Source organism: Toxorhynchites rutilus, unplaced genomic scaffold (assembly GCF_029784135.1).
Source record: "Toxorhynchites rutilus septentrionalis strain SRP unplaced genomic scaffold, ASM2978413v1 HiC_scaffold_23, whole genome shotgun sequence".
In the NCBI taxonomy this organism is placed as follows: Eukaryota; Metazoa; Arthropoda; class Insecta; order Diptera; family Culicidae; genus Toxorhynchites; species Toxorhynchites rutilus.
The window spans coordinates 27666-52680 of NW_026599795.1; the positions used below are offsets into that span (position 1 = coordinate 27666).

The 25015-nt window shown below is 38.4% G+C and overlaps 2 protein-coding genes across 4 annotated transcripts in view; one reads left to right on the forward strand and one right to left on the reverse strand.

Moving 5' to 3' along the window:
- Positions 1–17420, forward strand: part of LOC129781844 (nuclear pore membrane glycoprotein 210) — a 40094-nt gene extending 22674 nt beyond the window's left edge. The window contains exon 9 of the mRNA XM_055789379.1: positions 16270–17420. Within this exon, the coding sequence (XP_055645354.1) occupies positions 16270–16412 (143 nt within the window). The 3' untranslated portion in view covers positions 16413–17420. The remainder of the gene's footprint in view (positions 1–16269) is intronic.
- Positions 16955–24368, reverse strand: LOC129781845 (ras-like GTP-binding protein RhoL). Of its 3 annotated transcripts, none has more exons than XM_055789382.1 (5): positions 24158–24296; positions 23020–23225; positions 22634–22748; positions 17814–17928; positions 16955–17685 (listed from the first exon to the last, which is right to left on the reverse strand). In XM_055789382.1, exons 2-5 carry the CDS (start codon positions 23130–23132, stop codon positions 17456–17458), a joined length of 573 nt encoding a protein of 190 aa, XP_055645357.1. In that variant the 5' UTR covers positions 23133–23225; positions 24158–24296; the 3' UTR covers positions 16955–17455. The 3 variants fall into 3 exon arrangements, with proteins under 3 accessions (XP_055645357.1, XP_055645355.1, XP_055645356.1); XM_055789380.1 differs by lacking the exon at positions 24158–24296 and adding an exon at positions 23683–24107; XM_055789381.1 differs by having other exon boundaries at positions 16956–17685; positions 24235–24368.
- Between the last annotated feature and the right edge of the window lie 647 nt (positions 24369–25015).

Below are 25015 nucleotides of genomic sequence, written 5' to 3' on the forward strand. Positions count from 1 at the left end.
TTTTTTCTTGAAAGCTGAGATTTTTTACATATGATATCCAAAAATCAGAGATGCGATTTTTATCGTATTTGAGTTATGATTTTTCAAGTTAAGATGCTTTGGTTGCGGCAGCTTAATGGACAAAAAATAGTGTTATATTTTTTAAAGAACCTGCTAAACAGTCCAGTAGTTTAAATGTTATGAATTTTCGAAAAAAGGAATTTTTGGAAAAAGAGGAAAATTTTGATCCTTCGGACCACCCTAAAATTTGAATGCACCGCCTAATAAAAAACTAAAAAAACACGGGTCTAATGTTTTGCGATAAGGAAAAAAACTACCAATTTTCAAGGATGTTCCTTATCGCAAAATATTAGACTCGTTTTTGGAATCGCTTCGGAGGGGGTGTTGTGGATAAAAGATGTTAAACGTGATGTCAGAAAAAAAACTGCATTGTGATTCTGAAGTTTTTTTAAAATTTTTGTTCTTAAATGCGATTTGGAGACCAAATGAAAAGATTCTTCGGTTTCCATATCGTTAGATGGTGAGTGTTTGTGTATAATTAAATCACGGGCCAGAATGTCTGATTTTATGCGTCGCGTTGTGGAAGGTGGTACGTTGTCTGTGGTGGCAAAGTGTGTTTGAAGAAGAAAAACATTCAAGATGTATGTTTAGTGAACTATCTGTATTGGCAATAACGACACGAATTTCGACATTTTGTCGTCAGCTTGTATATTGATCTCGCAAGAACAACAATGAATCGTGAATCAACCACCTTAACCTTGAAATGCATGATTTTTCCTTTTTTTAATACATATTAAAAAAAGACGGGTGGGTAATGTCGGGGACATAACCGGAGTGACGTAGGACTATGCAAAGGGGACAGCTTTTGTTAAATATATATTTTAAATATATTGTTTTATTTTCTTCACCTACGTGAATACCTACCTATCTACCTGAAAAATGGATTAGTTTACTGTTTACTCTTTATGAATATGTTAATGGTTCTGAAAAGAACCTTTGGTGTTGTCTTATCACTCGATATTCCCAGCGATTTGTTGTCACTCGCCACAGCTTTCACAGTTGGAAAATTTCTTCCCATCCAGCTTGTGACATATTTTACAGTAAATTACATTCAATGGCACGTCGCATTACCACCACTCAGTGCCGGATTGGAGGTAATTTTAACCTGTAATTGAACATTTGCGATGACAGTGGTACAGTGTCGACTTTCAATGTGGGATCATAATTTGGATCTCTATGTTTACAAAAATGTCCAACTAAATAAGTCACATTACATGTCCGTCCAATTAGCTAAATGTCGAACTAATTGTAGATTACTGTACTTTCAATCTGGAAACAATTTAAGAATTGGTGAAAATTGAATAATCAGGAAAGTCCCCAACTATCAATAAGCTCAGAACAACTGCCAAATTCACATACTCATCAAATCCTGGCAAACAAATTATGAAAACATCAATTTGTGTTTTATTATTATTTTGGATAATGTTTTAGTAAGCATTGAACTTTATTTCCTAAACTCTTTTTTGGAAGGTTTAATGGCCCTGAAAAGCGTCTTGTTTTATGGAATGGTTCCAATTTAGAAAACTTAGTACTCGTGGTTTTGAAAAAAACCATTTCGAACGCCCTCGATGCCGCCTTGTTCTGGATTTGCCACCAAAGCAGTTTGTATGAAGAACAAACTTTTTTCTTCTGCTACCTGATGCCGTTTTGCGATTGCGTTTGCCACTCGCCATTCGCTGCAACTGCCTGTTGTCTTGATGTCCACCGAACCGAATGTGTTATGTTCCGAATGCAGTTTTTCTTATCGTCGCGAGCAGCTTTGCCAGCTAACTCGATCACTCCGGCGGCCGAAACTATATAACGCCGGCTAGGTGGACTGGTACACAGGTACTAACGCGCTCGACCTAGCTACCTTTTCCGGTGCAATTGGCGGATACACCTACGGGAAATTGCAGACCACCACGGTTCGAGCGAGATTTTGCCTTTCCCTTCTCTTTTCCTCCTTTGTTGAGTACACGATGCCGATGCCGTACAACCACACGGGTTTACGGTTTGAAAGAAAATAAGATATTTTTTTGGGGTCCGCGTGTTTTATACTCTAGCGGTACACACTCACAGGATAGAGACAAATCGGCAGACTCAGCCAAAGGGGCGGGTCCAACGAGACGAACGAATGAGCGTTAAAAGGGAGCGATGGCAAAAAAATACATTCATTACGATTTGTTCGCTCGTTGGATTCACATACAGACTAAAAAGGGTCCTTTTCAGGATCACAAAAAGTCTAAAGAGTTTATTGTTTTGTTATCACTCGATATCCCCATCTTGTTCGGCTAAACCTTCTTGTTTAGCGATTTGTTGTCACTCGCCACAGCTTTCACAGTTGGAAAATTTCTTCCCATCCAGCTTGTGACATATTTTACAGTAAATTACATTCAATGGCACGTCGCATTACCACCACTCAGTGCCGGATTGGAGGTAATTTTAACCTGTAATTGAACATTTGCGATGACAGTGGTACAGTGTCGACTTTCAATGTGGGATCATAATTTGGATCTCTATGTTTACAAAAATGTCCAACTAAATAAGTCACATTACATGTCCGTCCAATTAGCTAAATGTCGAACTAATTGTAGATTACTGTACTTTCAATCTGGAAACAATTTAAGAATTGGTGAAAATTGAATAATCAGGAAAGTCCCCAACTATCAATAAACTCAGAACAACTGCCAAATTCACATACTCATCAAATCCTGGCAAACAAATTATGAAAACATCAATTTGTGTTTTATTATTATTTTGGATAATGTTTTAGTAAGCATTGAACTTTATTTCCTAAACTCTTTTTTGGAAGGTTTAATGGCCCTGAAAAGCGTCTTGTTTTATGGAATGGTTCCAATTTAGAAAACTTAGTACTCGTGGTTTTGAAAAAAACCATTTCGAACGCCCTCGATGCCGCCTTGTTCTGGATTTGCCGCAAAAGCAGTTTGTATAAAGAACAAACTTTTTTCTTCTGCTACCTGATGCCGTTTTGCGATTGCGTTTGCCACTCGCCATTCGCTGCAACTGCCTGTTGTCTTGATGTCCGCCAAACCGAATGTGTTATGTTCCGAATGCAGGTTTTCTTATCGTCGCGAGCAGCTTTGCCAGCTAACTCGATCACTCCGGCGGCCGAAACTATATAACGCCGGCTAGGTGGACTGGTACACAGGTACTAACGCGCTCGACCTAGCTACCTTTTCCGGTGCAATTGGCGGATACACCTACGGGAAATTGCAGACCACCACGGTTCGAGCGAGATTTTGCCTTTCCCTTCTCTTTTCCTCCTTTGTTGAGTACACGATGCCGATGCCGTACAACCACACGGGTTTACGGTTTGAAAGAAAATAAGATATTTTTTGGGGGTCCGCGTGTTTTATACTCTAGCGGTACACACTCACAGGATAGAGACAAATCGGCAGACTCAGCCAAAGGGGCGGGTCCAACGAGACGAACGAATGAGCGTTAAAAGGGAGCGATGGCAAAAAAATACATTCATTACGATTTGTTCGCTCGTTGGATTCACATACAGACTAAAAAGGGTCCTTTTCAGGATCACAAAAAGTCTAAAGAGTTTATTGTTTTGTTATCACTCGATATCCCCATCTTGTTCGGCTAAACCTTCCTGTATAGCGATTTGTTGTCACTCGCCACAGCTTTCACAGTTGGAAAATTTCTTCCCATCCAGCTTGTGACATATTTTACAGTATATTACATTCAATGACACGTCGCATTACCTCTACTCAGTGTCGGATTGGAGGTAATTTTAACCTGTAATTGAACATTTGCGATGACAGTGGTACAGTGTCGACTTTCAATGTGGGATCATAATTTGGATCTCTATGTTTACAAAAATGTCCAACTAAATAAGTCACATTACATGTCCGTCCAATTAGCTAAATGTCGAACTAATTGTAGATTACTGTACTTTCAATCTGGAAACAATTTAAGAATTGGTGAAAATTGAATAATCAGGAAAGTCCCCAACTATCAATAAGCTCAGAACAACTGCCAAATTCACATACTCATCAAATCCTGGCAAACAAATTATGAAAACATCAATTTGTGTTTTATTATTATTTTGGATAATGTTTTAGTAAGCATTGAACTTTATTTCCTAAACTCTTTTTTGGAAGGTTTAATGGCCCTGAAATCGTCTTGTTTTATGGAATGGTTCCAATTTAGAAAACTTAGTACTCGTGGTTTTGAAAAAAAACCATTTCGAACGCCCTCGATGCCGCCTTGTTCTGGATTTGCCACCAAAGCAGTTTGTATAAAGAACAAACTTTTTTCTTCTGCTACCTGATGCCGTTTTGCGATTGCGTTTGCCACTCGCCATTCGCTGCAACTGCCTGTTGTCTTGATGTCCGCCGAACCGAATGTGTTATGTTCCGAATGCAGGTTTTCTTATCGTCGCGTGCAGCTTTGCCAGCCAACTCGATCACTCCGGCGGCCGAAACTATATAACGCCGGCTAGGTGGACTGGTACACAGGTACTAACGCGCTCGACCTAGCTACCTTTTCCGGTGCAATTGGCGGATACACCTACGGGAAATTGCAGACCACCACGGTTCGAGCGGAATTTTGCCTTTCCCTTCACTTTTCCTCCTTTGCCATATCCAACCATGGCTGCTTGTGTTGGTTTGTTGATGTGAGGTGATGCGAAACGATATGGTGTACGGTTCGGATGAGAATGATCGTTACGGCAGCGGAGAGGGGATTTTTAAGCTGACTGGCTGGCTCGAGAATTACGCATGTGTGAGACTGCGACCAATGTTTCCCTCATTTTTTTCTTTTTCCTTTCCAATCGTGCTTCATTCTATTTCGCTGCTGCTCTGGTTGCCCGTTTTGGTCGGTACGATTTGAGGAGCACAAAATGGACCAATCAAAAATGGGCACATAGTGCATTTGGATAATGCTTGATATTTCACAATTATTCAATTATTTATCTCAAGAAAAATGAAATGTTATTCGTTATGATAGATGCGTAGATATATTTCCTATCAATTGATGCAAAAACCTTTGCGATCTATTGAGAAATGCTCGAGTTAAAAGCGTTCCAAATCTTGCATTTTTTCCTACATGTTCAGTGCCTAGATTTCCATTTCACCCCCTATATCTTCCGGTTAGACGTAGTCCTACGTCAATAAAAAATACTGTGTTTGAATTACCGTTTAGAAATTATGTAAGAAAGAAAACATTGATGTACATATTCATCATCATGCATTTAAAAGTTAAGGTGCTTCCTTAAAACCACGATCGACTCTTTTAGGATCACCAAAACAATCACAGAAGATTTTCACCAAAATAATTCCGGATGCGGAGTTTTCCAGCAGTGAAAGCTGTGTTCTTTGGTTGAAAACTGGAGGTGAAAATTTGTTAGCGGAATGTTAAAATTCATTCAATTCATGAACATTATTTCATTTTATTTTTGAATATAGATTTGAATGTATTTTAATTTATTATATTAGCTACATTAGGGCTCTTAGTTCTACATTAATGAGTAATGGATGAGCGGGGATTGATATATTGAAGCCCATCATTGGTTATAATTGTTATAGTGGTTATAATAAACATTCAAATCATTAGGGTCGTCGGTTTGACGAGTATTGATTTTATAGCAAGGTATAGAAAATATTAGGCTGTCAAAAAAGTCCTGCGGTATTTCCGCGAGGTGTCGTTGTAAGCGCGTAGTTCTAGTTGCATTCATTGTATCGAGTCATACTATAGCTTGTTGGAAAGGTATTTTTGCGCGCTATAATATAGTCCTTGACTTGTTTTGTTTGGTTAAGTCGTTCGTAAGTTATAGTGTCGCAAATATGGAGCAAATAAAGAGAAAATCCGACACATTTTACAGTACTACTATGACAAAGGCAAAAATGCATCTCAAGCTGCCAATAAAATTTGTGCAGTTTATGGACCCGATACAGTTTCCATTTCCACCGCACAACGATGGTTTCAACGTTTTCGTTCTAGTGTAGAGGTCGTCGAAGATGCGCCACACTGCGGAAGGCCTGTCGTCGAAAATTGCGACAAAATCGCTGAATTAGCCGAGAAAGACCGGCATATTAGCAGCTGTAGCATCGGCCAAGCGCTGGGGATAAGTCATCAAACCGTTATTAACCATTTGAAGAAGCTTGGATTCACAAAGAAACTCGATGTATGGGTGCCACACACGTTGACGCAAAAAAAACATCCTTGATCGTATCGACGCATGTGAATCGCTGCTGAGTCGCAACAAAATCGACCCGTTTCTGAAGCGGATGGTGACTGGCGATGAAAAGTGGGTCACTTACGACAACGTGAAGCGCGAACGGTCGTGGTCGAAGCCCGCTGAAGCGGCTCAGACGGTGGCCAAGCCCTCATTAACGGCCAGGAAGGTTCTGCTGTGTGTTTGGTGGGATTGTCAAGGAATAATCTATTATGAGCTGCTTCCCTATGGCCAAACGCTCAATTCGGACCTGTACTGCCAACAACTGGACCGCTTGAAGATAGCACTCATGAAGAAGATGCCATCTTTGATAAACAGAGGCCGCATTGTCTTCCATCAGGACAACGCCAGGCCACACACTTCTTTGGTGACGCGCCAGAAGCTCCGGGAGCTCGGATGGGAGGTTCTTTTACATCCGCCGTATAGTCTGGACCTTGCACCAAGTGACTACCACCTGTTTTTGTCCATGGCGGACGAGCTAGGTAGTCAGAAGTTAGCCACAAAAGAGGCCTGTGAAAATTGGCTATCCGAGTTTTTTGCCAATTAGGAAGCGAGCTTCTATAACAGGGGTATTATGAAGTTGGCATCTCGTTGGGAAAAAGTCATCGAACAAAACGGCGCATATTTGACTTAAAACAGATGATTGTAACTAATTTTATGAACAAATGAAAATTCAAAAAAAAAATACCGCAGGACTTTTTTGACAGCCTAATATCAATTATATAAATTAAAACGGCTGAGTGAAGATTGGACAGGAATATAAGTATGTTTTCATATATTTGATGAAAAGTTGCCGTAAAAATCTAGAACAGAACCAAAATTATGTCAATGTGCTGGTCAAATGCTAAGTGGAATATGTGAGGTGTAGTGTATTGTTATAGTTACTCAAATCATCAGAAAATTTCCATTATGAACGTCATTGGCTCCAGACATTGATAGGAATGAGCTGTAGGATAGAATGAAGGAGTACGACAATGTTCGGCGCCAGTTGTCGTCCAGTGTTAGTCGATTGAACGTTTCACTGAATAGCTACCCTTCGTTTGTTCAACAATGATCTCGTTGAAGTTATTTCCCCCAGTGGAATTCGTTTGTTGTAACATCATGACATAAACGAGAACGAGAGAAATCATCACTAGCAAAAATCAATTTTCCACGCGTTTGTATGTTGCAAACCAAATTGACTTTCACGTGTCAGGCAATAGAACCACCGACAACAGTATCCCACTTGCGACACAATTTGCACTCATGTAGAACATAAAGTTACTAGCAACAGTGATCCAGGGAAAAACAAAATCTTTCTCGTTTTAGTTCTTTCTCCGTTCGCCACTCGCCGTTGGTGATGACCGAATGATGACGTTTGTAATTCTTAATGCATCATTCATCCCTCTGCATTCGTCTGTGCAACAATAATTCACGATAATTAGAAATAGATGAACGGTGTCGCATCAAAGTTGCATACCATAATTAAACTTACTATCCGTTGTTAGGTTCAGCTCGAATTCGTAATCAACATGCTTCGTTCCTTGGTGCATCAAAATTAAATATTCTCATTTGATTCAAGTACCTGAATCACCCACCTATTTTCGGTTATATATTCGTAAATGGTCAATAGCTAGAATCATTGGGGTTCATTGAATATGTCACATTGTCATCACATTGTTGACGTTCATCCGAACGTACATTGGGAGGCTTACATGGGTCACTCGTACCAAATAAAACCCGTACTCGAAAAAATGCAATAGACAAAAATGGCTCATTTCAAGTCGGATGTTTTTGAAACTCTCAGGGAATAAATAAAAACATATTAACTATATTTTTGCAAAGTTGCTTTGTTCAACCTCCTCTCCTAGGCTCAATGGCCGCACCTTGGACTCGATGCGAATCCTGTGCAACACTTGCGCCATTTTTTTACACACTTTCATCCACTCTTTCTTCAAATCCAGGTCGTTTGAAGACATTTCCTGTTTTGTCCGCAGCAAAATTCTGGCGAGTTTGACGGATTTGGATGATTGACTGGGTCTCCTTGAACGATTTTACACGATACACGGTCAAATGATCGATTCCCAGCTGGCCCGGATTTTCCACGAGCGCGTCCATGGTTTTTTGTCGGAGCACTTCTTGCTTGGAAGTCATTTCGAAAACCACTTGTGACAGATTGTGACGGAATTTTGCGAAAGTAAACATTACCCTCTAAACTGGTGTGACCCAAAATTTCATCATTTTTTACTGTGGCAATAAAAAGTTATACACAAAAGAAAGTGTTGCGTTTTTTTATATTACAATTTTTATGCATCGTTGAAGCGTGCGGATTACAAAAAAAAAATTGTAATGGGTTGTATTTAGGACACGACCGCAGTTTTCGACGTAGAACTACAGAATTATAATATTCAATTCACTCGTTTATCACTTCGGATATTATTTTAGAATGCATCGAGATTTTTGTAATATTTTTATAGCTATTTAATTTTTTATTACTTCAGTAGACTAGAAAGAGTCGAGTAGACTCGAAGGCTATCAGCACTTCTCGTTTATTTGGCTCAATTCGCATCAGACTTTCTCCTTCCCACTCAGATATCGATCACAAACTATGAACCCTTTCGCTCCTATATTCCGCTTGAGATGTGATCGAACCCCACAACATGCAACAGTAATGTTACCCTGTTGGTATTTGAAAGCATACTTTCATGAAATATACGCTTATCTAAATAAATGCAGTGTATATCTTTATTCCAAAATTCTGGATACTCTTCCATACTTCCATACTAGCACAAACAATTCGCGTATGCTGTTCTTCTTTGTCGTAGCACACCTCGATACAGCAGGCTTCCCCTCCTTGCATCGAGATGTGTGTGAAATCAACATTAGGCTTAATGATCGTTTTGTTATGCTAGCTCACTCGCATCTGTGTTTTCATTCTATTTTTTTTCTGCTTTCCGCCTCTAGCCCTGAGAAGGGCCCTTGTGGAAAGAAACTCTATTCTATACTCCTCCTTCACCCGACAAGAAAACAATTTTCTCCCGCTCGACACTCTGCGGTAACCATGTTGTTTCGATGACCAACAAACAAGAAGTGGTGTGGCTTCAAATAGCAGATGGCTTATTTAAACCAAATATGTTGCTCGTTATTGACAGCTCTGTTCGGGAATGCACACCAATCGGCAGAACAAATGTATGGAAAAATGAAAATGCTTCCAGTTTTCATTAATTTAAACTGTTTAGGCATTAGTGGATTGTACTATATAGTATATCAAACGAATCTTAGAGAATTTCCGATTCCATTGGTGTGCAAAGTATCAGAATTCGTTCGCTGTGAAAATAGTTACTAACGTTAACTTTATTTCACAAAAAACGTGACCTGTTTTCTGATATGGCACCCTTCCTGAAAGACGTAGTTCTACGTCAAAAACAATCAGAATCAATTTAGCTCACAGGATAACATGCTCATTGCAAATTGTCTTGAAAATCTTGGCTGTAGTTGTGATCTTTGTTGTACTGATTTTTTTGAAACCAGATGTTTCAGCAATTGTTCGATTCTAACCCCACCGTCATTGAAGAATCTTTTTCAGCAATTAATTTATCGGCGCTCCACTGAAATAACTTAAAACCGCTCGGTTCGGGCTATGTACCGCCGCCGTGGTCCTGGAACACGGGGTCTTCGAAAAGGTGCAGCAAGTGAAAATAAATAAAATAAAACAGAAACAGAGAAGGGCTGGCCCTTCTCGGCTTATATAACTTTTGCTTATCGTGTTGTTTCATTAAATTAGGGCCCGGTGCGGGCACAAATAACGTGGATTATGTTGGAGCGTGGTCGGCATCTTGTTCGAGACAAACGAGTAAATCGAGCTGGAATGAAACTGTGACAAACTGTCCGATAAAGTGTTGATTTGTTTGTTGCTAATGGGACGATTTATGTGCGATTTTTTGTCTCGTCGCTGGTGGAAAGTGGGAAGAAGCCTCACTCAAACGAATCCCTATTGCAGATTGATGTGCGATGTTTGAAAAGCGGAGTAATTTTGGGGATTCACATGAATTCAATCAGACAGTCGAAATCCTCGAAACGAATGAATGGACCCGGGAACGATGTTTTCCACCGAAACATGTTCAATTTGCGTTTGATATTTTGACGTTGAAAATCTAACAGAGTTTCTCGAAATGACACCAAACATGCTGGCGTCGTGCGCTACAGATTTCGAACAAAACGTATTCAGAAGTTGTGAGTAACTTGTACAATGAGAATGAAATGGAAAGAACGTGAAAATTGAATTTGGGGTGCTCTCGAAGGTAACATCGAGCGTTCACCTCCCCCAAAATATGAATCCTGAAGTCGAACAACTGCGCCAACAACACGATAGACGACGTGATAAAATAAATAGATATGGAACAAGTTTGGCAGTGTACGAAATCACGGCCGTAGCCCTCGCAAGCGGCGCCAGAAGTCGACAGCAAAAGCAACTTTTCATCTTCACTGCTATCATATATCAGGCCTAGGAGAATGTTTTTTTTGCTGCCTCCCCAATGATTGGGCTCTTTTACTGCCCCACAGCTTTTTTTCCTCGGCAGCCCACTAATGGGGCTTTTCGTTCGCTGCTCGATGATTCAGAAACAGAGCAATTGACTGATGGGCCGTAGTATCGACAGAAATGGGAATTTAATGCGCTCTGATTCGACGGGAAGTGATGCTAGTTTTTTGTTTTGTTTTCTCAACTCTAACCCTTATATAGAAAGCATACTCGGCCTTACTCGGAAGGACTCAACGCATTATATGTGGGGCTTTCAGACCCGGATTCAGATCATTGAAATTTTTGCTGGCAACCGGAATTTATCTTTAGTCCGTGTTCGCCACGTCACGCGCTATTGTAATATGGCTTCGGTTCAGTTTTTCCTTTTCCATGTTTTCCATGGAAATTCATCGCCCGTGATTGATGATTGACAGATGGATAACAGATTCAGCTCCAGTAGACATTACAAAATTCACTCTTTTGGGGCGGAACGGTGGGTTAGCTAGCTGCTGCTGTTCTTTTTTGTCTCGTTCAACCGATCTCTGCCTCCTGCATTGACATCGAACTGAGCAACGAAGAACTGACGATGATTGGTCAAAAATGAGAGCAACGACGGTTCTGGTCCAGCTATGTTTCCCATGGTTGCTTTCTCCAAATGGGTGGGCATAAAAATAATGTCATTCTAGAAGACATGCAATTTGTATCAATAAGTTTTTTTTCCTAGTGACAGAAAACCGTCCCCACGGTTAATCGATGATAGAAAAAGGAACATTCGGTCATTGATTTTCATGTAAGGCTACATCAGACAACAGGAAATGAAATGGTTTGACTGTATTGCTTTCGATTTTAGTAGCCATGAAACGTTGTAGCATAAGTTTCATGCATTAAATCAGCTTTGAATTGATTGTTGATTCAATTTTCTTGTTCCTTGACATCTTTTATCCATTGGCTGGCGTGAACTTGAGCTGCGTATTATTAAATTACGAAAGCAATGTACATCTGTACAGCTTACGAGGTTAGATTTGTAAACTGGTATGTAGAATTTGTATTATATGGAATTATTTTAATTGGGACAAACAGCTAGTCAGAATAGCCGCAAGAGATAAAGATTGTACAGGGTCAGCAAGTTTAGACACGGGAAAGTAGAACCATTTCAGACAGCGACGTCATTTTTAGTGAAATGCTTGCTTAATTTCGTCATGGAATCATGACATCATGGAAGTTAAAGAACAAAATCATAAAAATGGCATGAAAAAACATGTTTTTGCAAAAGCGCCCAAATGGAATAATTGTAATGCAAAAAGGATCTGAAGGAAACTGCAAAACGGTTGATAATTTGCCAATTGCTACAATCAAGTATTTTCGATACTAGTATTTCGGAGACCAGCCAAAATCGTGGTTATATACAAAATCTGATTGACGCAAGCACTCAAGCTTGTTGTCAATTTTAAAGGTTAAAGGGCTTAAAGTCTGCTTCATTTAATATTGGAACAAATTCTTTTGCTCATTGTGGCGCTCCTAGTGGACGGATTTGGAAACTTTTTTCACCCACGTGTCGGGAAATTCATTACCTTTCACCATGTCTTTATGTCATAACACCAAACGATAGCATTTTGTAAACAACCGCCATGGAAGCCGAACGGAGAGATAAAATTGTGCACAGTTTTCTTGAAAATCCATTGTTGTCGGCATCTAAGCTAGCTAAACAGCTTAAAATGCCCAGAAATACCGTATTTCGTGTTATCAAGCAGTACAAGGAAACATTGACGACGGCTCGGAAGCCGCATTCGAAGCGTCGGAGTGGAACTGTCGACCGGAAACTGCGTGGGAAAGTCATCAAGGCCGTCAAGAGGAATCCCAATCTTTCAGACCGCGATTTGGCCAATAAGTTCCAGGCCGCTCACAGTACGGTGCGACGAATTCGTCTCCGGGAAGGAATAAGGTCATTCCGAGCCAGCAAACAGCCAAATCGGACGCTGAAGCAGAACAATGTGGCCAGAATCCGTGCTCGAAAGCTGTACGACCAAGTGCTGATCAAGTTCGACGGATGTATTCTGATGGACGATGAGACCTACGTGAAGGCGGACTTTGGGCAAATCCCAGGTCAAAAATTTTATTTGGCGACGGCTCGGGGGGATGTACCTGCAAAATTTAAGTTCGTGTTTGCGGATAAATTCGCCCGCAAGTACATGATTTGGCAGGGGATATGCAGTTGTGGACAGAAGTCTTTCTCACTGACAAGACAATGACATCAGAAGTCTACAAAAAAGAGTGCCTACAGAAACGGATTCTGCCGTTTATTCGTGCCCACGACCGTCCAGTAATGTTTTGGCCGGACCTCGCAAGCTGCCATTACAGCAAAACGGTTATGGAATGGTACGCAACGAACGGGGTCAGCGTAATACCGAAGGACCTCAACCCCCCAAACTGCCCCCAGTTCCGGCCGATAGAGAAATACTGGGCAATTACGAAGCGGAGGCTTAAGGCAAAGGGAAAACTTGTTAGGAACATGACTCAAATGAAGAACTGGTGGAATCAAATCGCCAAAACGGTGGACGAAAAGGGTGTGCGCCGCCTAATGGGCCGTATTACGGGAAAAGTACGAGAATTTCTTCGAAACAGCAATGAATAATTTTTTTTTATGAAAGAGTAAAGAAAATGCTACATTTGTATGAAAAACAACTGAACTACACGCAATTGTTTGTGTTCCAATATTAAATGAAGCAGACTTTATTAAACATCTTCGTAACGATCCGATTTCTTGTTTAGAATCTTCAGCAACGGAGCACCTCTCATAATGAATGAGGCGGTCATCAAACACAATTATGACATAAAGGCGAACGAAAATTCAATTTTTTTCATGTTTCCAATTTTTTAATTTTCCAATTTGAAATTTATCAATTTATCAATTTACTAATTTATCAATTTATCAATTTATCAATTTCTCAATTTTTGGCGCTGTGCACAAATTTAGTAATGCTAAAAATATTCTTATGTTTTTACGTTTTCATGTATTCATGCTTTCATTCAAATATTTTTCTCTTTTCGAAATCAGGAATTTTTTTTTAATATTTTTTTTCATTTGATTTGCTATTTGGTGTAGTGAATTTATGAAAGAAGGCTCACTGCGAACCGATCGAGAAAAAAACCACCGAAAGAGTGATGAATTGTATTTAAAAAATTTGAATTTTTTAATTTTTTTTTATTTTTCAGTTTTTAATTTTTTTTCTTTTTTCTTGTTTTCCAATCTTTGATTTTTTTCCACTTTTTTTCATTTTTCCATTTACAATGTTTTTATGTGTTGATTTTTTATTTTTGAAATTCATTTTCAATGTTTTAATTTGTTTCATTTTTCAATTTTCATTTCCTTTCTCGTGGTATGAGTTTATGAAATTTTTACATGGAAAATCAACTTCATAAAAAACGTACTAAAGAGTGGTAAAGTTTTTTTTAATAGTTTCAATTTTATTTTTTTCAGTTTAATTTTTTTTTATTTTCAGTTTTTTAACTTTTTATATTTTCTATTTCCTAATTTTTTATTTTTCAATTTTTTAATTTTTTAATTTTTGTTATTCCTTTTTATTCCTATTTTTGTTTTTTTCCTCTAAAATTGAAATTTTCGAATTTTACATTTTGAAATTTTGAAATATTTCATTTTCGAATTCTTTAATTTTTGATTTCTTTATTTATTTTATTAATTTTTTTACTTTTCAATTTTAATTTTAATTTCATTTATTAATTCTTCAAATTTTAAAATTTTTAAACTTTTGAATTTTTAAATTTTTAAATTTTTAAATACAGTCAACTCTCTCTAACTCGATATCCAAGGGACCATCGTTAGGGAGGGTTAGGGAGGTATCGAGTTATGGAGAGAAAAATGTTTGTAAAATCAGTCGAAGGTGCCATAAAATCCATCGAGTTAGGGAAAATATCGAGATACAGAATATTGAGTTAGGAAGAGTTGACTGAATTGAAATTTTATTAAAATATTTTCAAATATTTAAATTTTAAAATATTTTTGATCTTTTAAATTTTTAAATTTTTAAATTTTTAAATTTTCAAATTTTCAAATTTTTGAATTTTGAATTTTTAAATTTTTAAACTTTTAAATTTTTAAATTTTTAAACTTTTAAACTTTTAAAGTTTTAAATTTTTAAATTTTCAAATATTTGAATTTTTAAGTTTATAAAATTTAAAATTTTCATATATTTTTAAATTTTTTGATTTAAAAATTTCTAAATTTCTAAAATTTGGAATTTTTGTATTTTCAATTTTTAAAATTTCTAAACATTTATTTTTTTTAAACTTCAATTTTTTTTTCAATATTTAAATTGAAAAAAAAAAAAAAAATTGAATTTTTGAATTTTAAAATTTTTGAATTTTAAAATCTTCCTTATCTGTTTTAATTTTTTTTTTGTTTTTCATGTTTTCATTTTTTGCTTCTATTTTTACTTTTTATCATTTTCCTTTTTTCGATTTTACATCTTTAATTTTTTTATGCTTACGTTTTTATTTTCCATTTTTCTCTTGTTTCAATCCATTTTTTTTTCATTTTTTCATGTTTCTATTTTTTATTTTTATGTTTTCATTATTTCGCCTTTATATATAGTTTTTTTTTCTTTTTCTTTTTTCTATGTCCATATTTTAAATTTTAATTTTTTTTGTTTTGATTTCTCCGCTTTTGTCATGTTTCAATTTCTTCATTGATACACTTTAATTTTTTTTCATTTTCAGATTTTCCTACTTCAATTTTACACTTTTAAATTTAATCATTTAATTTTACAATATTCTTTCAGAATATTCTTTGCATGAGCATTTTAATTTTAAAATTTTCCTATCTTTTTCCATTTTTAATGATAAAGTGGTGAATTTTTGAAATTGTCACAGAAGGCTCACGGTGAATCAACTATCAAAAAACCTACATATGAGTAGTAAAGTGCTCTGAAAATAGGTCGAAATCTATTCCTATTCCTATTCCTATTCCTATTCCTATTCCTATTCCTATTCCTATTCCTATTCCTATTCCTATTCCTATTCCTATTCCTATTCCTATTCCTATTCCTATTCCTATTCCTATTCCTATTCCTATTCCTATTCCTATTCCTATTCCTATTCCTATTCCTATTCCTATTCCTATTCCTATTCCTATTCCTATTCCTATTCCTATTCCTATTCCTATTCCTATTCCTATTCCTATTCCTATTCCTATTCCTATTCCTATTCCTATTCCTATTCCTATTCCTATTCCTATTCCTATTCCTATTCCTATTCCTATTCCTAAACACCATAAACGTTTTCTGCTGCTGGTTTATATTTTTCACCTTCATCAAAGAAAAATCTCTATAATCTTCAAAACTTTTTTTAAACTGTAATTATATTTACTGCAAAACTATTTAATTACACATTGCGAAACATACTTAAACTTCATTTTTCAAACATTTCAATACTGTATATGTCTGAAAACTCAAAGAATCAATGCCATCATGTACATGTCTAACAGTTCCCATTTTACGCTTTCTTCCAGGCAATCTAAGTCACAACACGACCCCACTGTCACCTTCGGATTTCAATGCTAGCTCCAGCGGAAGCCCGGGATCGGGATCACCGATCTACGGTGACAGCACCCTGATGTCACCCCAGAAACGAATCCATCGGCGTCAGCTGTGAATTGCTGCGACTCCGTCATCAGTAGGTAAAACATAACCTATATACATACTCCTCTGCCACGGGAACAGACGGGTGGACTTGTTGAGATTTTAGTAGAAAATGTGTCTGAGAAACAAACATATACATGTGAGTGACCGATAGTTTAAGTTATGTGAGGCAAAGCGGTACTGAATTCTTACACTATAAGCGCAGGTTGGGATTACGAGGAGGTTACTGAACAAACGATGCTTTGTTTACTGTTGTTCCTATGAGGGGAAAGGGGAGTTTGCGTATTTATTTTAGTAGAGGAAGAGAGTTGCCTAAACGAACCCAGAATATGCAGCACTTGGCTAATTTCGCATTCAAATTACTTCCATTTCATTATACTTTGTTCATTCGAGGATTGTATCTGTCGTATGTAAATTACATTCTTAATTTAAATCATTTTTCCTTCTTCCACTTTCTTTTACTGCCGACCGTGGTGAAGAGATGAGGGGCTGCTTTCTTATGATGATTTGCCTGAAACGGCTTCCAATTGTAGTTTTCTCTTGAGGTTCATTCGTTTCGGGACAAAGTTTATATTTTATTTTATTCACTGGCGACACATACGGAATAGCTTATCAGATTTTGCAAAATATTACACTGTGCACAGATAGGATCGAGATTGATAGCGCAATTAGGGCGAGGATAACCGAAATAAAATATATTCCCATTGGTCGTTGTTGTCCTTGGTGAGCTCGAACGAGATGCTTGATTTGCATTTTGAGCGGTTTAGGATCTTCAGGTAGGGACAGCCAAACAAATTTCATTGATGGAAGACAGCTGAGGTTAGTTTATTTTTGTTTTAACTAAAATGACAGTTACAAAACGTTGGGTGTCTCATAAAACCAGTGGAGCATATGAATTAATCCTGAACTAACAATGTACCTCCATACATTACTTTACCAACGAATGTGTTCTTAACGAGTCTTAAGATTATTAGTGTTAAATAAAACTTTCGATATTAAAGTACTCTGATGAATTGTATATACATACAAAAGCAACTTTTCGTTCTGCCTAGAATCTTAAAAAGAACTGAACAGCCCACACAAACCACAGCAATCGTTCTCCGGCTCTGATTCCGCCACGTTCTCAAAACACGCCCGCACCGCTTGCTCCACTGCCAGTTTCACGTTGATGTCATCTTTCGCTGAACATTCCACGAAGGAATTTGCGTTAATTTTAGTGGCCATTCGCTGCCCCTCCCCCGTGGACACTTCGTTGCTGGTTCCCCGGCGCAGATCCAGCTTGGTGGCTGAAGCAATAAAATCGACAATTAGTTAAGTGGGAAAGTTGCGTATCTAATGGTTATTATATGGATACACTCACACACACACACACACATAAGAATACACCATCGCTACGGGGCACACAAACACGTACCTATTAAGACGATTGGGACCCGTTGCGTAGCCGTTATCTCCGGTACCCATTTAGCAGTAATATTCTCGAACGAAATGCGGTTGTTAATACTGTAGCAGAGCAGGAAACAATGGGCCTGGGGACAATAAAATGGACGAAATAATTAAAGCAATGCTTTCAGCTGCTTGCCGCTTTAAGGAAGTCTTCCGATAAGCCAAGATGAAGCAGTCGATTCATCTAAACTCCGGTTTGGTGATGCAATTATGGGTTTTTACTTTCATTACTTTGACAGATTGGAGCGATTGAGAATTTGTAACGCTGTTGTTGTCTTCGGAGTTTATTGTCAGCTTGGTTTATTTCTCGGTTTTTATTACAAGATTAGTGTTCAGTTAAATAAATGAACATTATTTTCAGTTTCGGCCGATTCGACAAGAGTGACGGGGATCTGTAATACATATGCTTTGACTCACTTTCCCTTAAAAGTTCACCACTCTTACGATGAAATAAAATTCGTCATCAGTAGCTTTTGACTGATGAGATGGTGTCTTATTGTCTTATTGGAAGCAGAACGGTTGTTGTTTGGCCAGGGCCACCACGTGACTCTTCAAAACAGTGTAAATATACCGTATGCGTGATAATGTTTGTAGCAGGATGCTTGGTCAGATATAGTACTTTTTGCTGGTATATACAACAGTTTTGGTCAATACAATGGGAGCCCGAAAAGAAGCATTACAGGCCTGTGTGATTCTCCGGCCGGTCAGTGCAAATAAATGTAAATTCATTTTCTAGCCGGGAAGCAGTCTGCTTCAAGTAGAGCTGTATTAAAGGGTGTGTCACATTAAATTGCATCACGGAAAAAACGCTGTAGACATTCGCCCAGTAGACCGATCCTTTTGAAAATTTTAGACAGTAAAATAAAAACTATTAAACAACTTTTGGCATTTTCTTTTTATTCATACTTCGAGCCCAAGCCCGTATGCTCGCACCCTCCTCTTTACCCCGTCCATAAGGTTCTGTACAACGTCAGGTTGTAGTTTTTTTTGAACAGAGATCCATTTTCTCTTGAAGTCCGCCTCCGATTTGACAACTTTTGGGTTCTTCCGGAGGGCCTGCTTCATAATCGCCCAATATTTCTCTATTGGGCGAAGCTCCGGCGCGTTGGGCGGGTTCATTTCCTTTGGCACGAAGGTGACCCCGTTGGCTTCGTACCACTCAAACACGTCCTTTGAATAGTGGCACGAAGCGAGATCCGGCCAGAAGATGGTCGGGCCCTCGTGCTGCTTCAATAGTGGTAGTAAGCGCTTCTGTAGGCACTCCTTAAGGTAGACCTGCCCGTTTACCGTGCCGGTCATCACGAAGGGGGCGCTCCGCTTTCCGCAAGAGCAGATCGCTTGCCACACCATGTACTTTTTGGCAAACTTGGATAGTTTCTGTTTGCGAATCTCCTCCGGAACGCTGAATTTGTCCTCTGCGGAGAAGAACAACAGGCCCGGCAGCTGACGAAAGTCCGCTTTGACGTAGGTTTCGTCGTCCGTTACCAGGCAATGCGGCTTCGTCAGCATTTCGGTGTACAGCTTCCGGGCTCGCGTCTTCCCCACCATGTTTTGCCTTTCGTCGCGGTTAGGAGCCTTCTGAACCTTGTATGTACGCAGGCCCTCCCGCTGCTTGGTCCGCTGGACGAATGAACTTGACAAATTCAGCTTATTGGCGACATCCCGGACCGAACTTCTCGGATCACGTCTGAACTGCTTAACTACGCGCTTGTGATCTTTTTCACTGACGGAGCATCCATTTTTGCCGTTCTTCACCTTCCGGTCGATGGTTAGGTTCTCGAAGTATCGATTTAGTACTCTGCTGACCGTGGATTGGACGATTCCCAGCATCTTACCGATGTCCCGATGTGACAACTCCGGATTCTCGAAATGAGTGCACAGGATTAATTCACGACGCTCTTTTTCGTTCGACGACATTTTTCCAAATTTACGAAAAATTGACAGTGAAGCATGGCCAACGTGATCTATACACTCTTATCTGATTATAAGCGAAAGCTGAAGATATAATTCCTAAAAATTAAATTTCTACAGCGTTTTTTCCGTGATGCAATTTGATGTGACACACCCTTTATAGCAGCAACATCAACATATTTTGTGCTCCCGTGGCCGAGTGGTTAGCGTCATAACTAACATGCCGGGTGTTCGGGTTCGATTCCCGTTCTGGTCGGGGGAATTTTTCGTCAAAGAAATTTCCTCCGACTTGCACTGTGATCACGCGTATTCTAGAGCTTCTTCTTCTTTCTTTGTTTTTAAGAGGCTTTAAACTTTGCAGTTCATTCGCCTCTAATTCTAGAGCTTGCCATTCAGAATGCATTCAAGGCGTGTTATTTGGCATAGAAATCTCAACTAAGTACTAATAAAAATGACGCAAGTAATACTACGTTGAAACGGCGAAGTTCCTCTAGGAACGTTAGTGCCATTGAAGAAGAAGAAGAATCAACATATTTTACCTCAGCAGCAGCGAAGAGTTACATACCTATCTCTTCTAACTGTTTTCCTTCCATACGATTGAACTTCAGTTCATTTATTTATTCATGCCGCTAGTCATGCTGTTCTTTTAGATTTATTTTTTGAAGCAGTGACCGAGACTCAATTGACACCCGATGATTTTTTGGAGAGAAATTCAGAAAGATTGAGAGAAACAACAGAATTTTGACTGATCGGAAAGATGTTTGCGTCAATTGCTAAGAAATGTTTCTGGTATGCACAGAACGCTACGTTTTGATTGGCTCGATGCTTGGGGTGCTTGGGGGAAATCGGCATTGCAAATACAAGTAAGTTGGGGGAACTTTTGTTTCCACCGAGATGGATTCCCTAACACAGCCATCAGAACCTAGGTGCCTTACATTACATGGCGTTTGTCCAAATTCTTACATAGCAAATATGTTGAATTCAATTGAATTCGAAAATTGTTTCATTCAATCAATACAAACAAATGATTACTAAGTCAACGGTAGTCCCACGTCAACCTTGCGGTTCTATCATAGATATAACCCACCAATTTTTTGTTTCTTTCATTCTTCCATTTCTCACATTACTGTGAGAATGTAACATTAGCACATAAGTAAGGGGACATTTGAAAATGATCTTATATCGCTTGCTCTGTTCATGCCTTACGTGTATGACAGTGAGTAAACCGATATCGCGCTTCACTGCGGAGAGCTGGGGTCGTGAAAATGAATTATTTGTTTTTGTTTGACCCAATACATTCATCTCATTCAAATGAGAAGAAATAGCTTTTCGTTTGACAATGAATCGGATTTCAATTGCCATGTTAACCAATTTCAAACGTTTGAGCAACGCTTGTTTTGTGACAAATGGTATTCTTTAACATTTTTGTCGATTTCCAATTTCCGTCATTATGGTCCTCGGAATAAATCGTCGCAGAAAAAGACTGCAACAGAAACATACATACAAATGAAACACAAATTTCTGCATTACTAGAGAATTAATCAAGCAAACTAAATAAAATTTGGCATGTTGAGGTTTTAGGATGCAATAAATGTTTCTATGGTGGTTAGATACTCCTCCCTCCTCTCTAAGGGGGGGCTGCCATACAAGTGAAACACAATTTCTGCATTACTCGAGAATTAATCAAGCAAATAAAACCAAATTAGGCATATGGAGGTTTTTGAATATGAGAAATGTTTCTATGGTGGTATGACACCCCTCCCTCCTCTGAAATGGAGAGGGGGTCCCGTAGAAATAATACACATATTTCAACCAAACAGGACAATTGAATTTTTTTATTATCTTTTACTATCTATATAAATAAAAATGGATCTCCGAATGTGCTGATAAGAGCAAAACTCGAGAAAGGAATTGTCCGATTTAGGGCTGTCTTTATTCTATCACTAGCTGATCCGGCAAACTTCGTCCCACCCAAAACTTATTTTTCGTTATCACATTCGCGTTTTTTTTACTAAGCGCACGTTCATAGGTCCACTCGCAGAACTGTTCATTGATTGATTTTCTAATCTACCATTTAAAATTACCTTTTACTATAGAATTCCTAGTGATGCATAAATTTCTGCATAACTCAAGAACTAATCAAGCAAAAGGAACCAAATTTGGTTCCAGGAGGGTAGATTAGAAGATAAATCAATGAACAGTTTTGCGATTGGACCCATGAACGTGCGCTTAGTAAGAAAACATGAATGTGATTACGAAAAATGAAATTTTGGACGGGACGAGCTTTGCCGGGTCAGCTAGTTGAAAATAAAAAAAATCGTAATAAAGAGTTGCGAATCTGTATGTTTCGCAGTGAAAATCATCATTCAGATCAATTTTACAGATCTGAGCTTTGTATGTTACAAATTCTTCTGAAATATATTCGTTATTTTTACCAACCAAACTATTCTCTAGAAATGAATTATATGGCTGAACAACGTTTGCCGGGTCAGCTAGTAAAACATAAAAATTATGAGTGAAAATTTACTTTTCCGTATCGAATATGCATTCTACGTAATAGAGAAACACATTCTTTCGAAAATTGTGCGAAGTATTATACAAAAAACTGTATCTGTTAATGATTTGACTAGGGTCCCAGTATAATGATTACGGACAATTTTTATTTTGATAAAGTAAAAGTAAAGAAAATTAGGAAAAATCAGGATCTGTTCAGTAAAATCAGGCATAGTTGAATATTTCTCAGGATATCAGGAAACGTTCCAAAAAGTCTGGGATAACCTGAAAAATGTTGTCTGTCAATGAATCAAACTTTGTGAGCGCTGTGAATAATTTTGGATGCGAGCGACATTGTTGTGTGTGTACTATTCAAGTACTTACCCGTTTATAAAACTGCTGCCGGATTCTATCATAATCCTCTTGCCCTGCAGTATCGTGAAGTTGTATTGTATAGCGCTGATCGTCTAAAGTTATTTCGAACGATTCCTTATCATATCTAGTGAACGGGGGGGGGGAGGGGGAAACAACCAATGAATTGATAATATTGTAGAGCAATTGAATCAATATTGTAGAGTCTGTATAACAATTCAACACAATTCAAATATGGAACCGGTAAACCAAGAATAATCATTTACATTTCCACCTTTCAGCACATTAGTTATTTACCTGCTGTCCGCTCATCGTTACAAGACTATTAATTGTAAACGCTTCGTCTACCAGTTAATGATAAGTTAAGGGTTCTTGGGTCGATTTAAGTTTTTACTCACATTGTTGGCTGGTAGAAGTTCTGGAATGATTCATCTGTGTACGCATGTAGCAGACAAGTTTTACCAACGGCGCCATCCCCAACCACAACGATGTTTAAAATCTCGTTCGACATCGTTCTATTCCGTGTGTTTCGGTTTCACGCTGTAAAGAGCCTGTGGGAACTATGTCCGATGTACGACTCTTCTGTACAGATAGGATGAATAAGCTGAAAAGTAATCAAACGGATTCCATTAGAAATGAAACGGTGTTAATGATGCTTTTTTTTCGCTTGATTTCCTAGACGAGAAGGGGATGTGAAGACCTAGGATCCCAATAACCAGAAAAATCTGCAGATGACTAGACGGATGATTGTTCAACACAAATTGATGGCATTGCAATCTGGGACACTTCACATAAACCCAAAACTAAGATCTAGGGTCTGAAGACTTGGAGTTTCAAAAGTCTAAGAACCGGTACACAAACTCGCTCAAACAAAAATAAATCATGCAAAATACATTCAACACGAGGCATAACTCGTACTCGTTGTATCTAAAACTAGTTCCCATTAGCAACAATCGAAACAACACTACTCAATGTATTTGCGCTATCTGCTGGCAGGAAAACCACATCATCATCAACATCAACGTGTGCATTGAATATGTTGCTGCGTGCGGATATTTTACCAAGAACGAAAGTTTCTCCGAACACTCCGCAACACTCCGCAGGATCGGCGACGACCGATGGCTAATGCTAGGCGAGATAGAAGCTAGAAGCAGCTTTTCGTTTACAGGAAAATCATCTCCCCACTGGAATGGAATGAACCTTCCGATGAGCAGCGAGCCACAGCAGTACAGACCGGTCAGATATAACCACCCGCTTGGGGAGGATCTTTGTATCGGGGAGCATTTACTTATTTGTGGTGACTAATATTGGCACACAGACGTTGAACAAAATCACTTCCCAGCCACATACACACGTCCGTAAATAAACAAGCTCCAACTTGTTCGATGTTCAATGGAAATGCACCGGGAGTATCTCCCCGATAAGGTGTAAAGCACCGGAGTGTAGACGATGGGTGGATGTATGTTTAAGTTTGATATATGAACTGAACAGTCGGAATGCGCCTTCCGGCTGCTTGCTGCTACTTCTAATCGTTACCTCTGGTTTACACACACTCACAATCCCTACCGGTGGGAAACTGCCTTGGATGTTGGAAGGAGGAATGGAAAACTAACCTCAGTCGGGCAAAATAGCTACGATAAGGAAAATTTTCTGCTGCAACTTCGAAAGAGCATCGTTCTGTAAACTTGATTGCCGACTAAACCTCTTCAGAAACAAACTCAATGGAATGAACTCAGGCATTCATCGGTCCATTTTATGTTGTGTGATTGCGGTTTATCTTATCTAATCATGGAGAATTGATGCACACAAACTCTGTGCGACTGAGTACGAGCAAGGTTTCGCACGTTCACACATCTGATAGGTCTATTCATTATAGGACTGTAATTGCATTTAGGTTCTGAATACAATTGGTTGAGCTAATTGAGGGGAAATTGTACTGGTTGTAAATCGATGGGTAAGAAGTCAATGTGTCATCGGCTGGCTTACGAAGAAATGGTAAAAAGGCAATGTATGTATGTATAGCATGATATGGAACGTGTAAGTTTGTTATGGTATGTTGAAATTGGGATAGAAATCGTACAAAAGCCATTCACAGATGTCTGTTTGATACAGAGATGGCACAATCTTCTTTACGGAAAGTTGTCATATAAATTTTAAATTTATTTTCTTTTTGGAAATTTTTGATAAAATTTTTAAATTTCTACACCCAGAAAAATCCTTGGTAACAGAAGCTACTAAATCATTGGTGATGTGAACATTAGTATTAGAACATTAGTAGTAGATGAAAATGATTATCTCTAATTTCAAAAAGTTACCCCATAAAAAATGTTCACTACCTCACCAGCTCAATCGGACTTAAGGGAGAGTGGCGCAAGGCGGTCAAATTTGAGTTTT